This window comes from Leopardus geoffroyi, chromosome D1 (genome assembly GCF_018350155.1).
Source record: "Leopardus geoffroyi isolate Oge1 chromosome D1, O.geoffroyi_Oge1_pat1.0, whole genome shotgun sequence".
Classification (NCBI taxonomy): Eukaryota; Metazoa; Chordata; class Mammalia; order Carnivora; family Felidae; genus Leopardus; species Leopardus geoffroyi.
The window spans coordinates 8,589,854-8,604,271 of NC_059329.1; the positions used below are offsets into that span (position 1 = coordinate 8,589,854).

The 14,418-nt window shown below is 43.4% G+C and overlaps 1 protein-coding gene and 2 long non-coding RNA genes across 9 annotated transcripts in view; 2 read left to right on the plus strand and 1 right to left on the minus strand.

The window, feature by feature from the left end:
- LOC123600622 overlaps positions 1 to 5,512 on the minus strand; it is a 58,204-nt gene extending 52,692 nt beyond the window's left edge. For all 7 annotated transcript variants that reach the window (XR_006713704.1, XR_006713701.1, XR_006713703.1 and 4 more), the window contains exon 1: positions 5,403 to 5,512. This is a non-coding gene — a long non-coding RNA (uncharacterized LOC123600622). The remainder of the gene's footprint in view (positions 1 to 5,402) is intronic.
- A 55-nt stretch (positions 5,513 to 5,567) lies between these two features.
- The window catches only part of FDX1 (ferredoxin 1), a 38,339-nt gene continuing 29,488 nt past the window's right edge, over positions 5,568 to 14,418 (plus strand). The window contains exons 1-2 of the mRNA XM_045482730.1: positions 5,568 to 5,998; positions 10,430 to 10,554. Coding sequence (XP_045338686.1) covers positions 5,808 to 5,998; positions 10,430 to 10,554 — 316 coding nt within the window. The 5' untranslated portion in view covers positions 5,568 to 5,807. The remainder of the gene's footprint in view (positions 5,999 to 10,429; positions 10,555 to 14,418) is intronic.
- On the plus strand, positions 12,893 to 13,719 carry LOC123600626. Its single transcript, XR_006713710.1, has 2 exons — positions 12,893 to 12,935; positions 13,518 to 13,719. It is a non-coding gene; the product is annotated as an uncharacterized LOC123600626 (long non-coding RNA).

Here is a 14,418-nt window from a genome sequence, read left to right on the forward strand (position 1 = left end):
AGGCTCGACTAAGGAAGTCTCTGCTTCCCAGCTCAATGAGATGGTTGTTCACAGGATTGTTATTCGCGAGTGGATAACTGGACTAACGTCTCAGTTCCTTGCTGGCTGCTCTTGGTTCTTTGCAATTTGAGCCTCTCTGACCTGGCAGATTCTTCATCACAGAATGTAAGCCAGGAGGGCAACAGAGGCAGAAAGCCAGAAAGCCAGAGTTCGCGGTCTTTTATACCATAATGCAGAAGTGACACCCCATCGCCCTTTTTCTGTTTTCAATTTTTAGCAACAAATCACTAGGTCCAGCCTGCCCTCAGGGGGAGGAGATTACACTTAGGTGTGAACCCAGCAGGTGGGGATCACTGGGAGCCATGTCAGAAGCTGCCTACTGTAGACACAGTCTTTGTAAGTTCTTTCAGTGAATCTGAGAGCAACAGGTCTATTACTTCTTGTTGGTTTAAAAATGACTTCATTTCAGTCTCATTTTCCTTCCTTCTGAAACTCCAAATAGCAGTATGTTAGACCATGTGATATTGTTCATAGGCCAATGATGCTATGTTCTTACATTTTTCTAGACTTTTTTCACTGTGGATGTTACTCTGGAAACTTTCTATTGCTGTGTTTACAGGTTCACTGACCTTCGCTTCTGCAATGTTACTAACTTCTAACCTTTGAATATTTAGACATTTAAGACACTTCCAAATGGCTCACCATCAGAGGATAAACAGAGTGGAAATCTGATAATATTTAAACTGAACAATACAGGGGCACCTGGATGACTCAGTTGGTTATGTGTCTGACTCTTGATTTTGGCTCAGGTCATGATCTCACAGTTTGTGGGCTCAAGCCCTGCAGCACGCTGGGCTCTATGCTGATGGCACAGAGCCTGCTTGGGATTCTGTCTCCCTCTCTCTCTCTGCCCCTCCCCTGCTTGCTCTCTGTCTCTCTCAAAAATAAAGAGACATTAAAAATTAACTGAACAATACAGAAAATACCACATTTCAAACTCGTGACACAGCTAAACACACTACTTAGAGGAAATATAAGTACTTCGAGAAATTAAATACTTATTTTAAAAACGAGACTGAAAACTAATGAACTAAGTATCTACATCAAGAAGTTAGAAAAAGAACAAAGTAATAAATCCCAAGAACCCAGAAAGAAAGAAAGAAATTATAAAGGTAAATGAGTAAGATTAGAAAACAAAGATAAAGCACAGAAGATCACTGTCCAAAGCTGTTATCTGAAAAGACCAATAAAACAAACTTTTGCCGAGGTTACTCAAAGTAAAAAGAAAGGAGATCCAGAAAATAATATGAGAAATATGAAATGAAATATTAGTTATAGATCTAGCAGAGATTTGTTTTAAAAAGATAAGTAAATACTGGGAAAAAACTTATGCCAATAGATTTGGAAAATTTAGGTGAAATGTACTATTTGTTAGAAAATTATAACTTTTCAGAGTAGCTATTGAATAAAGAGAGAACGTGAATAAACCTGCAACTATAGCAGATAAACTATCAAGCATTTATCCTGCCTTTTCCATACCGGTTCTCTTTGGGGAGATCTGAACAGAAGTTGAGGACAAGTCTGACTTTTTTTCTTTTAAATATTTACTTATTTTGAGCGAGAGAGAGAAAGAGAAAGAGAGAGAGAGAGAGAGAGAGAGAGAGAGAGAGAATCCCAAGCAGGCTCCGCACTATCAGTGCAGAGTCCGACACAGGGCTCAATCCCATGACTGTGAGATCGTGACCTGAGCTGAAATCAAGAGTCGGATGCTTAACTGACTGAGCCCCCCAGACACCCCAAGTCTGCCTTTATAGAAGTAGTCTAGATGATCAATGAAGAAGGAATGATAAAATTAGAACACCCGCATTTTGCAATCCCAAGCAAATTGTTCATCAGGAGTGACTAACACGACAAAAAAAGACAACGAGCTGTTAACATTTGGGGGGCATATTAAAAAGTTTAAAAGAACATAAAAAGTAATCTTGACAAGAACTGGGACCTGAAACTGGAAGTTACTTGATCCAAGCTCTCATTTGCATACAACTAGTTAAGTGTAAGTTGTGGCAGAGGGATTTACAGTGTGCTCCGTTCCCAACAGTTGCCTGGGTCAAAGAGCAGTTCCTCCAAGGACTGAAAGGAGTGCCGGAGGCCGGCTAGAAGTGAGCCAGCAGCAGGCGGCCAACATACCCTGCAGAGGAGAAAGACACGATGCGGACTGATGGGCAGGGGAGGGCAGAGCTTGAGGGCTATTGTGCGTCCCGCTGAACGGTTTGTTTTATTCTATTAATAAATGATGATGAGATGTCATTCAAGGATTTTTTCCATCATGTCAGTATTTTAATAGGATCAGCCTACTGGCAGTATGGAGGATGTCTCAGAGCAATTCTGATAAGACCACAGGCAGGAAGATCAATTAAGACAAAACCATTAATTCAGGGGCGCCTGGCTGGCTCAGTCGGAAGAGTGTGTGACTCTTGATCTCAGGGTTGTGAGTTTGAGCTCCATGTTGAATGCAGAGATTACTTAAATAAATAAACTTAAAAAAAAAAAAAAAGAGACAGAGATGGCAACTTCCTTAAATATCAATTATACCTTAAAATTTAGGAAACACACCAATATTAGCCATATTAATAAATCACCTGGGGGGGGGGGGCACCTGGGAGGCTTAGTAGGTTAAGTGTCTGACTCTGGATCTCAGCTCAGGTCTTGACCTCAGGGTTGTGAGTTCAAGCCCCATTTTGGGCTCTGCACTGGGCGTGAAGCCTAGTTAAAAAAGATTACACTTAAAATTAAAAAATAAATCAGGTCAGGGTGGAGTGAGTAATTTCTTGAGATGAAACATACTTAGGTCTAATTTTGTACTCCTTTTAAAATACTTAATTTCTAAAAACAAACAAAAAACCCAAAGAAAATTTAGATAATTTCTGACCTTATCCCTAAATTACACAGGCTGTGTAGAATCTTTAGCATTTATTACTGAATGTAGAGTCGGAAAACATGACATATAAAATACACATTAATAATATAAAAAGCTTATTGGCACCGAAAAAATACATAAAAAGTTCACATGGATGACATATGTAAATATATAATAAAATATAATAAAAATAATAAAAATATCACTTCTTATGTTTATACCCTGGACTTGGGACCAGGAAGACCCAGATTTACAGTCTGGATCTATAGCTCACCAGCAGTGTGAGTCTAAGGAAGGCACAACCATCCTACACTCACTTTCCTCACGTGCAAAGTAAGCGGGCAGGGGCTGTTTTGCTCACTGCTGTCTCTCTAGCACCAGCATGGCGATTTACATACTGCTTATGTCAATAAATATTTATGGATTAAAGACATTTATGGATTAAAGACAGAGCTGCTGTGATAATGAAATGAGATAAAAATTGTGGAAGCTCCTAACACAATTTTTTAATTTATGTATTTGAGAGAGAGGGAGCATGTAGGGGAGGGGCAGAGAGAGAAGGAGAGAGAATCCCAAGCAGGCTGCACACTGCCAGCACGGAGCCCCATGTGGGGCTCGAACCCATAAACCCTGAGATCATGATCTGAACTGAAACCAAGGGTCGGAAGCTTAACCAACTGAGCCCCCCAGGCTGCCCTGATACAATTCTTAAGAGACGTTATAAAATGGCTGCATCGTGCCAGGCCCTATGCCAGGTGCTGGGAACATGAAGACGAGTAAGAATGCATCCTTATCTTGGAAGCTTCCATCTACAAAAGCTACGTAAAGTATGTGTGATGGAACCCACGGTACCATGAAGCTCAAGAGTAGGTGCTCAAGAAACACTAAATCTGAATTTTTATGACACTTTTCAGTTTACAAAGCATTCTTGTGAACATTATTCTATTTGAAGAGGTACAAATTTTACAAGAAAGGACAAAGGTGTCAGGCATTCAGCAGTGGGAGGGATGATCTGTTGGGGTAAGTAGGCACCACTTTAAGGGAAAGAATTTGAAAAGAGCTCCCAAATATGGATGGATTCCAACATAAGTGAAGGATGGAGGGGTGGGAGCTTTAGAAGAAAAGAACTACATAAGCAAAAGCTCTTCCTAATTCTGTATTACTTTGTACATGTATTAGGGCCCACATGTTTATAAATCCCATATGGAATACTGCTGAATTGATATTTGTAACCTTTGCAATCAACTCTGATCCATCTTTGAAGATCTGGAAAACATGTTTTTTCCATCTTTCATTTTCACCTACAGGCTTCATGAACTGTCATGGTTACTAAAGGAAGTTACAGGACAACATTAACTTATTCACGACTATTTACCCACCACTTGATGTGCTCAAAGCCCTGGAGCTGCTAGTATGGGGTCTACTAAGATGAACAACTACCCCACAAAGCAGAAAGCCGGAAGTGCTAAAACCCAGTTGAAGCTAGATTTGCTGAGAGGGAATGTGTGCACTCCCAGGCCATCCCTGTTTCCTTCTTACAATTAATTAATCGCACTTTGAAGATTTGATCGTATAAAAAAAGAAAATTAACTTTTTTTTTTTTTTTACAACCTTCTCTTTCCGATTGTCAGGGCTTGTCGTGTCCTTTACAGCCTAGAAGTCTTTTTTATGGGAAAGGTTAAGCAATTTGGGAGCCACACGACTGCTGTCTCCCTGCCTCCGGGTTTAATACCCCCCCAAAGGTTGTCTCGAGAAACTCTGGTCAGGTCTAGCCTTTCTTGCTCTGAATATTCCTTAAAATATCTTCTATCGCATTTAACATAGCTACAATATCCACCTTTTTTGAAATACTGACCTTTCTTGAAAGGTGGCCTTAGGGAAGGGGGTCAAAGCTTGTGACTCACTGTACCGCTGTGAGTATTTTTCTGTAACCCTCAGAATGGCCCTGGACAGCGGAACATCTTATCAGTGTTAAAGTGTTACACTCTGATCCTTGGGGAGGATAATTTATCCAAGGTCTCAGAGCGTTCAAGAGTGGCAAACCTTGGATTTGAACATTGCTATTTATGACCTCAAAGCTCTTTCCACGGCAACGTATTCATCTTGAGAACGTGTATTTTTAAATTTATCTGTCTTCATTTTCGTAGAAGTCTTTAGTAAAATCTCAGTTCATCCAAAAGTCTCCAAACTCTTGGATTTCATGTACTGGACGCGCATGTGCTTGCCGGGGATTATTACACATGCTTTCCCCAGTAGCCCCTAGTTTCTTGATCACTGCGATTATTTATAACGTCATAGTCAAAGTTGTTGCTCTGTGTATCACGTTGGTTGGCACTGAAATCTCCTACTGCCCTTGTCTGACAATGCCCAGAATTCCCTTTCAGCCTATTTGGAACTCCAGGATGACAATCTCCCCGCGTTGCTTTTTATTTTAACAGGGAGGAGGAGAAAGGAAGTGCGGAACAGGAGAAGGCGGTTTCGTTACCTGGAGGTGTTTTACCGCATCTTTCCGTCGAACGTTCAGCTATTCTTTAAAATTCCCCGTCCTGACACTGGGGACCGAGCAGCCAGGTGAAGACAAAGGCGGTCCTTGGGTGCAGACCCAGCGCCCGGCCCCGCCCCCTAAAGGCCACACCCGCCCGGGAGGAGTGGGAACGGGCGGGGGTGGGGGGACGGGCCGCACTTGGGGAGCCGCAGGGTTTATAGGTCACCAGGAAGGAGCGCAGCCCGCGGCCGCAGCTCGGAGCAGGCCCTCGCCCGGACCGCAATCGCCGTGCTCCTCCCCGCGGCCCCCCCCCCGGCGTCTAGGCTCGCCCGCGCTCGCCGAGCCTCTCGCGGCCGCTGCCGTGCGGCCTCAGCGTCGCTTCCGGTAGTTACCCGACCGCCGGCCATGGCCGCCGCGGGGGGCGCCCGGCTCCTGCGCGCCGCCTCCGTGGCCCTGGGCGGCGCGGCCTATCGTTGGCTGCTCCACGCCAGACCCCGCGCGGGAGCCGGCTGCCTCGCGGAGCTCGGGGGGCCGGGCCGGGGCGGCGGCGCGGTGGCGCCCCGGACGCTGAGCGTGTCGGCGCCGGCGCGGAGCAGGTGAGACGCGGGCCGGCGTGCGCATGCGGGCGGGGGTCCCCGGCGCCGTGCGGATGCTGGTTTCCCTGCGCCTTCTTGGACGCCTGCGGCCAGGCCGCTGTCCGGGGTCTCTCGCCTCTCGCCCCGCCTGGGCCGTGGAGCTCCTCGGGGCCCTGTCTGCCTCCATTCACGCCGCGGTTTCCTTTCCCAACCCGGACGCCTGCGGGAAACAGGGACCCGGGACCCCCTGGACCCCGCTCTCCCTTCAGCCCGGGGCCCTCCGGAAGCCGCGCGCTCTGCCACCGTCGATTCTGCAGTGCTTTGGCTCGGCGCTGACCTTTGCCCGGAGCCTGCACTGACCTTCATAAAACGCTCTCCGTTGATGTCCCGGCCAGCACTTTGGTTCTGGGCCTTTCTCCTGCTCTTTTAGGACGTTCCGGCTCCAGTTCTTTGGCTGGGAATGTCTGTTTAGGATACACACACTCTATCCCCTTATTGCCTGTATGCTCTCTTGTAGCTGATGGGGGCTAAAACTCCTTGCCTCGCACTGGCAAGGCCGGGTTTTAAACTAGGCTTGGGCACTTAATGCCTCACTTCCTCCATCACTATAAACCTTAGTTTCCCCATTTATAAATGGAGCATAAGTCAAGCATAGGCCTCATAGGGTTATTTGAAGAATACGATAGTACAGATAATAGAGGTGGTCTTGTGTCTGGCAAATGGTGAGGGCTCAGTAGATGCCACCTGTTGGCAGCAGCTGCTAAGGCCCACAGTGTTGTGTTTTGTATTAAACGTTGAAAGTGATGTAAAAAAAATTTTTCCCCAAAATATTTTGAAGATTTGTATTCTTGGGTATATTTGTTTTTCAAAGACACGATCCCTTTAGATACAATGGGAATAAAATTTGCTCCTAATTTCAGAGTGCGGTGGAGCCTTACGTAATGCAGATCTCTGGACAGTTCTCTGACTCCTTGCTGTCGTGTAGTGGGAAGCAAGAACTGGAGGGAGACAGTTTTGGATTTGTATGCTGCCTTTTCTAGTTTCTTCTTGATAAGGTCCCTGAGAATGGGGTCTAAGACTTAATTATCTTTCCCCCATTAATACTGTTATGTAGCACATGCTCAATAAATTTTTGTTGCATGAAGTGTGAGGGAGATAACGGAGAAGGCAAGCTGGATTTATTTGTCCCTGTTTTTTTGACACTCCCTGCCTCTATCTCTCTACATGGATGTTTTTGTACAATGGATGCTTTCTTGGAAAAAAAAAAAATGTGTATACATTGGGACAACATATATTCAACGTTTATTTATTTATTTATTTATTTATTTATTTTTTTGGGACAGAGAGAGACAGAGCATGAACGGGGGAGGGGCAGAGAGAGAAGGAGACACAGAATCGGAAGCAGGCTCCAGGCTCTGAGCCATCAGCCCAGAGACGGACGCGGGGCTCGAACTCACGGACCGCGAGATCGTGACCTGGCTGAAGTCGGACGCTTAACCAACTGCGTCACCCAGGCGCCCCTGGGACAACATATATTGAACTTATTCACGAACCTTGTATTTCAAGGGAACGTGAATGCTTTTGTAAATGGCAGTTATCTCCCCTGCATTTATCACGCTTGAACTTGGATATATCAGGTTGTCTTAAAGGGAAGCACATCTGTTCTGTTCCCTCCTAATCCTGCTTTCCTCCTCATTGGCACAGTTTCAGTTGATGGCCTTGTGCTTTGTATCACACACGTTGGAACTAACAACTAGATCTTTCACCTCTTACTCTCTCAGACTTGTGTTTTCCACTCTGGTTACAACCAACCACATTGTGGCTGTTTAAGTTTAAGCTAACATCAGTTAAATACATTTAAAAGAGTCGGTATCCCAGTTGCGCTGGCTGCATTTTAAGTACTCAACAGCCACGTGTGGCCAGTGGCCACTCTATTGGACATTGCAGGTGTAGAACATCTCTGTTAGTGCACAGAGTTGCACGGGACAGAACAGCCTAGAAACTGTATGGCTAAGTTATCAGTAATTGAGAGTTGGGGGGCGAGAAAAAAGGCTTTTGCTCCAAAATACTCCAACATAATACTTCCTATTTTGTAGTGATTTAGGCTTCAAAGGGCTTTCACAACAATTGCTGCATTTCACACTTAAGAAAATCCTGGGAGGTAGGTGAGGTGGGAAATAAAAATATATTAAGTAGCTGGCAAACTAGGAACAGAAGTCAAGCAGTTTTAGTTTGTTTCCTTGAGCACCATGAGGGTTGACAATTCTTTAGCCCACAGGGTCATTAGGAAGAGTTAGGAGGCTATGGAAGCAGGGAGCCCCAGAATGGGCCAGACCCTTTTCTTGGACCAACGGCCTCAGGCCACCCTCCCTATATGGGAAAAGGTAGGCATCAGCAGCTATAATAACTTCCCTCCCTATGAGAAGTCTGTTAGGAACTGTACCACCGCAACCCCAGACAGCTTTGTTAAAATATCTGCTGTGGTTGAGCAGAAGAAATGGCAGTAGTAAAAGGTAACAAGTGAAGAAAATAGTTGTTTGCGCCGATGAATTGATGTTGCTGGAAGATTTAGAAGGATTGTGTTTATTTCTCAGTGCGTGAAATCATATCCTTGGGAACAGCTAAAAGCTTGTTGCTAGTTCCTGGAATTGGGGGGGAAACCTAAAACCCACCAATACCAAGTATTAATAGCAAATGGATAAAGTTATTTGGGTAAAGTACATGCGTATAATGCTTTAAGAAACAAAGTGTTTCCACTAACGTACCTTTGATTCTCCTTCACCAGCTTGGTGAAGTCACAGTCCCCATCTTACCCATAAGGCAGTGGCTTCCCCTGGTCATCTAATGTGTGTATGTCAGACCCAGAGCTAGAATCTATATCTTCTGATTCTCACATTCCATACGCTTTCAACTGCAGGATTACCTTTCCTCTCTCTCGTTTCTGCTTCCTCTCCGCTCCTTTGACAAACCTATTACTTCTCTTACTGTGCAGTATTTTTTTCTGGGACTGTACACCTCTAATTCATAGCAGTTGCTTCTTAGCAACAAAAGGACTGAAGCTGGGGCGCCTGGGTGGGTAAGTTGGTTAAGCATCGGCTTCCGCTTAGGTTGGTGGGTTCAAGCCCCATGTCAGGCTCTGTCTCTCTCTTTCTCAAAAATAAATAAACATTAAAAAAAATTTAAAAATGACTGAAGTTTTAAATAAAAGTTATTAATCAGTGTTTGTTGAGCTCCAGGTATTTTGCATACATAATCAAAACTAGAACATAAATGTTACCCTGATTTTATGGAAGAGGAGTTTGATGTAAAAGACATTTCAGTGCTGTGAGCTTCTAAAGGTTTTTTTTGTTTTTGTTTTTGTTTTTGTTTTTTTGTTTTTTGCTTTGAAAAGAAGTTGGAGAGCACAGACCCTTCTGGAGAGCCATTCTCTCTCTCTCTCTCACGTACACACACACACAAACGATACTTTTTAATTCATAGAATTCTTTTTGCAGCATTGAATTATCAAGGAGGCCATTATCTGAAAGGTGCTTTAGTTGCCTCATTTCTAAAATAAGATAATTTGACCTGTAATTTGCAATATATTTACAGCTCTGAAATTATATAAGTCTAGTTTTACCTACATTAAAGTTTTCTTTGATGGATTATTACCCTCTATTGGCAGTAGTGAAAATTGCAACTAATTAATTTAAGCTAAAGTGCATCTTTTGAAATGTGAGGTCAAAATTAAAATGACCAATGGTGGATGACAGGCATCTCGTTGCTAATATCATTTCTTTTCCCAGATTTTGGAGTGATGTTTATGAGAAGGGAAAGAAATTCAAGTCCGCTGACTCTGTTGGGTAATATAATATCCTATAATAAAACACGCAAGGAGGTATCATATTTATCTTCCCATCAATTCAAACAAATAAAAACCTATCGTAGCCTCTTTGAGTTTTGAGTACATGATGTGGACCAAAATGAGATGTGTAAATGCTCCGAAAACAGACTGCTGCCTCTCAGACACCCGCACAGCTGTTACCCTACCGATAGCAGAATGATCTCACGGTGTCGTCTTCTAGGGACGCTACATATAGATGACGCTTTTCAGGGAGCCGTGTGAGAGTAAAATGGACTTCATGACTAAGGATGGTTGCTACGTGTTGTCACAGGACTCAACCGATGGCTGTAACCCCTGGGGGGACACAATGGGTGGCCTTGACAGTAATATAGTTGCCCTTTCCTGTAGGGCGGTAGAGCTTCTGTTCTGGTAAATGGGTAGATAGACATGCCTCTGATTTGTGATGCCTTCTCTAAACTGTAGAAAGGAAAGAATACTATAAAAAGCATATTTGCATGCATGCATTCACATACAGATCCCCCCTATGTTTTTGACAAGTTCCTAAAACAATTCCTTTAAAGTATCTTTTAAAATTACTAAAAATAATAAAGGACTACTTCCTTTTCCAGCTCAGAAGATAAAATAACAGTCCACTTTGTAAACCGTGATGGGGAGACATTGACAGCCAAAGGGAAAGTCGGTGACTCTCTACTAGATGTTGTGGTTGAGAATAACCTAGATATTGATGGCTTTGGTGAGTATGAAACATTCGTTAAAATTCATAAATGAAACCATTCAATAGGTTTCAATTTTTTTTTTTGCAAAATTTTAATGTCTAGCATACTAAGATAAATATTAAAATTCAGGATGTATTAGTGTTACATTCTCTTTTATAAAGAATGAGTGACACTGTGTTTCTTTCCTTTGTACATTTAATTAACCCTTTACCCCAAAGTTTCTTACCTCATTACCTTACGGATGACCTGTGTGATGCAAAGCTGGGAGTAGCAAGTGGAGTTGAAAGGTACCAGGTTACAGATGTTAAATGTCCTATCACAGAGGAGTAGTTAGTTTCGACTTAGTTTTTTTTTTTTTTAACTTTGTATTTGCACATACCTTAGATGTACAGAACGGTTGCAAAAACGGTACAGAACTTTCCGATACAATCTTCACTCAGCTTCTTCTACTGTTAACAGTTTACAGAACTATGGTGTAATAATCAAAACCCAGAAAGTAATGTTGGTGCAATAACTAAAAAACTATAGACTTCATGAAATTTTCCTAGTTTTCCCATGAATGTCTTTCTGTTATGGGATTCAATCCAGGAGACTTCATTGCATTTAGTTATCATACGTCCGTAAACTCTTTCAGTCTGTGACATTTCCTTACTCTTCTTTTTCGTTTTTCACAGCCTTGACACTTTTGACAAGTAGTGGTATGTTGTTTTATAAAATTTCCCTCAATTTGGGTTTGACTGGTGTTTTCTTGTATCGATTGAGCTTATGCATCTTTTAAGTGAGTTTTATTTTACATACTCTTCTATTTTGTTTTATTGAGCTATAATTGCCGTTTAACATATTACTTTTAGGTGTACAACATATTGATTTGATATTTGTATATATTGACAGATGGCCACCGCCACATATCCACTTAACCTCTGTCACCACACAGAGTCTCGAAATGTCTGTTCCCCTTCCTCGGATGTGCAGTTTATCTCCCTCTTGTTAGAGAAGGAAGTGTTTTATTTAGAAAGTTTTTATTTCTAGATTTCTGACCATATTCTGTAACCACTCACACGAAGCCTGTGTCCCAGAAACTGCCATCTTCTAGGTCAGGGATACCCGTTCTGTCAGCTGTCACTTTTGCTCAAGCACTCTGTCTGGAGTGGTGGTTCTCAGTGTTAGCATCTGTGTCACTTGGGAGATGCAGGTCCTCAAACCCCACTCCAGATCTGCTGAATCAGAGTGTTTGCTTTGCGGTAGCACCCAGCAGTGTGTGTTTTCACAAGTCCTCGTGTGACTTTGCTGTATGTTAGAGAACCAGTGGTTTGCAGCAAGGCAGACTATGATTGTGCCTGTCTGACTCTGATTCGTTCTAGGCACGGTTCACATTACACTTTTAGGGGCCTTTTCCGGCACAGAACTATTTCTCTTCCACCGTTTTCCCATCATATAATAAATATATCTGTGTCAGTGCTCATCACAGTTTGCCTTTTTAGGGAGAATGCCCCTCTCCCGTACTCGTGTGTTAGATTGTGAGCTCTTACTCAGGGACCTCACAGAGTTGGTTTTGTCCAGAGCTGATAGTGAATAACATTTGCTGAATTTCTAAGTCTAAGTCAGGGTTAATCATGGCAACGACCGTTTGCACGCATAGTACATTCCAGCCTTTGTTACCTGTTCTTGTAGACTTGTTTTTTAAACTTGCATTTTATAGATGAAGAAACTAAGGTTCAGAGAAGTTAATTTTCCCTGGGTCGTACAAGGAGCGAGTGAGAGGTCCAGCACTCACACTCAAGTCTCTTAACTCCCAAAGGTCTGCTTTTTCCTTTATGCCGTTTCCCCTAAGAAGCATCTTTCCTGTGTGAACACCTGTCACAGAAATTAGGTGGTGAAATAGTTGATACGGTTCTAATTGTAAGGAGTTTTTGAGTCTCATGCAGTGATTCTTGGCTGGGATTGAGTTTCAGAATCTCTACAGAACTTATAAAAGTGCAGACATCTGCGTTCCATCATAAATAGTACAGGGAGAGAGGGGAGTTGTGTAGGTATATTTTTACAAAGTTCCACATGGTTCAGATCCACACCATAGTTAAGAATGACTAATTTAGGGAAAGAATTCATTTAAAAGAAATGAAAATACTTAAAAGAAAATTTAAGTATAATACATATTCTATAAAATTTATCTTTAATTGATCTTCCTCATGCATTCATATTCAGCTACACTTAAAAAAAATTTTTTTTTGATAGAGATAGAGCACAAGTGGGGGAGGGGCAGAGAGAGAAGGAGATGGAATCCGAAGCAGGCTCCAGGCTCTGAGCCGTCAGCACAGAGCCTGACGCAAGGCTCTAACTCACAAATCGCGAGATCATGACCTGAGCCGAAGTTGGATGCTCAACCAACTGAGCCACCCAGGTGCTCCTTAAATTTTTTTTTTTAATGTTTATTTACCTTTGAGAGAGAGAGAAAGCACAAGCAGAGGAGGGGGAGAGAGAGAGGGAGACACAGAATCTGAAGCAGGCTCCAGGCTCTGAGCTGTCAGCACAGAGCCCTACGCGGGGCTCGAACTCACGGACCGCAAGATCATGACCTGAGCCGAAGTCGGATGCCCAACCGACTGAGCCACCCAGGCGCCCCCTTTTGTTTTGTTTTGTTTTTTTTTCCAGCTACACTTTTAACTAAACCTAGTTTCTCTGGATTATTCTCTCACAGATGAAAAGTAGTACAAGCATAGTCATTGAGAATAAGACTCTGGAATCAGACCGATTATGGTTCCTATCTCTTACTAGCTGTGAGACCGGGAACAAGCCACTTGAAAGTCTGCATGCCTCAGTTTCCTCTTCTATAAACTAGGATTATAATAGTTCTAACTTCATCTGGTTGTTAGAGGTGAAACAGGATATTGGAAATGAAGTGCTTAGCACAGTACTGACCCTGGTAAGCATGGCAGGACTCGTGGCATTTAAACTTGGCCTTCTCTCATCCTCTCATCTCCAGTTCTGCAGTAGCCTTAACACTTGGCAGCTTCAGAACTACGGTAGCTATGAAACCCAGCAGCCTTGCGGCCACTGAAGGGACACGTGGGGCTTGAATCCCTCAGAACGTCCAATCTCCAGACCGCGGTCACTTGTCTCACAGCTTTCCAGAAAAGCTCCGGCCCAGGGAGCTACCTGACCTGCCTCAGAGATTGCTCCGTGGAGCAAGTCACCTATTTGAAAGATTGCTAGGTGGAGCTAGTCACCTATTTGAAAGATCTACCCCTAGGACTTCAGTCTAAAACAGTCACATGCGGTTATTTAACACAACTGCTGAGGCTGTGATACCAGTTGGGCAAACTGGAGCCTGGCCAAAAATTTAAAAGGAAGATCTGAGGAATGAGATGTCTGTAGTGGGCTTTGGACTGCTCTGGGGATCTAGACGGCCATGCCCAACATGCGACCCTGCAGGAAAGATGTGTCAGGGCCCTGGCCTCTCATCCCTGGCTAACCTGGAGTCCCGTGCAGTGACTGAACGTTGAAGGGGCACTGAATCACACGCCAAGCTCGTCAGCAAAAGGTGGAAGAGTTAGTGATTTAATGCATTGAAGGAAACCCTGTCCAGTCATCTGGCTGACCGCTGAGCTAACCGAGCAGAGACTTCAGAGGCCACACACGACGGGGGAAACAGACTTTGGAGCATTAGAACAGGAAAGTCACTGGAGAAACAAATAACAACAGGCACAGTGTTTGAATCCTGATTTCCCCGGTCGCCACATTTTATTAGGCACAGTGTCCACCTGCAATGAAAAAAAAATTCAAGACATCCAGAGAAATGGGAAAGTGTGGCTCGTACTCAGGAACAAAAATAGTCTATAGAAACTCCCCCGAGGAGGCTCAGGTATTGGACTTAGAAGGCAAAG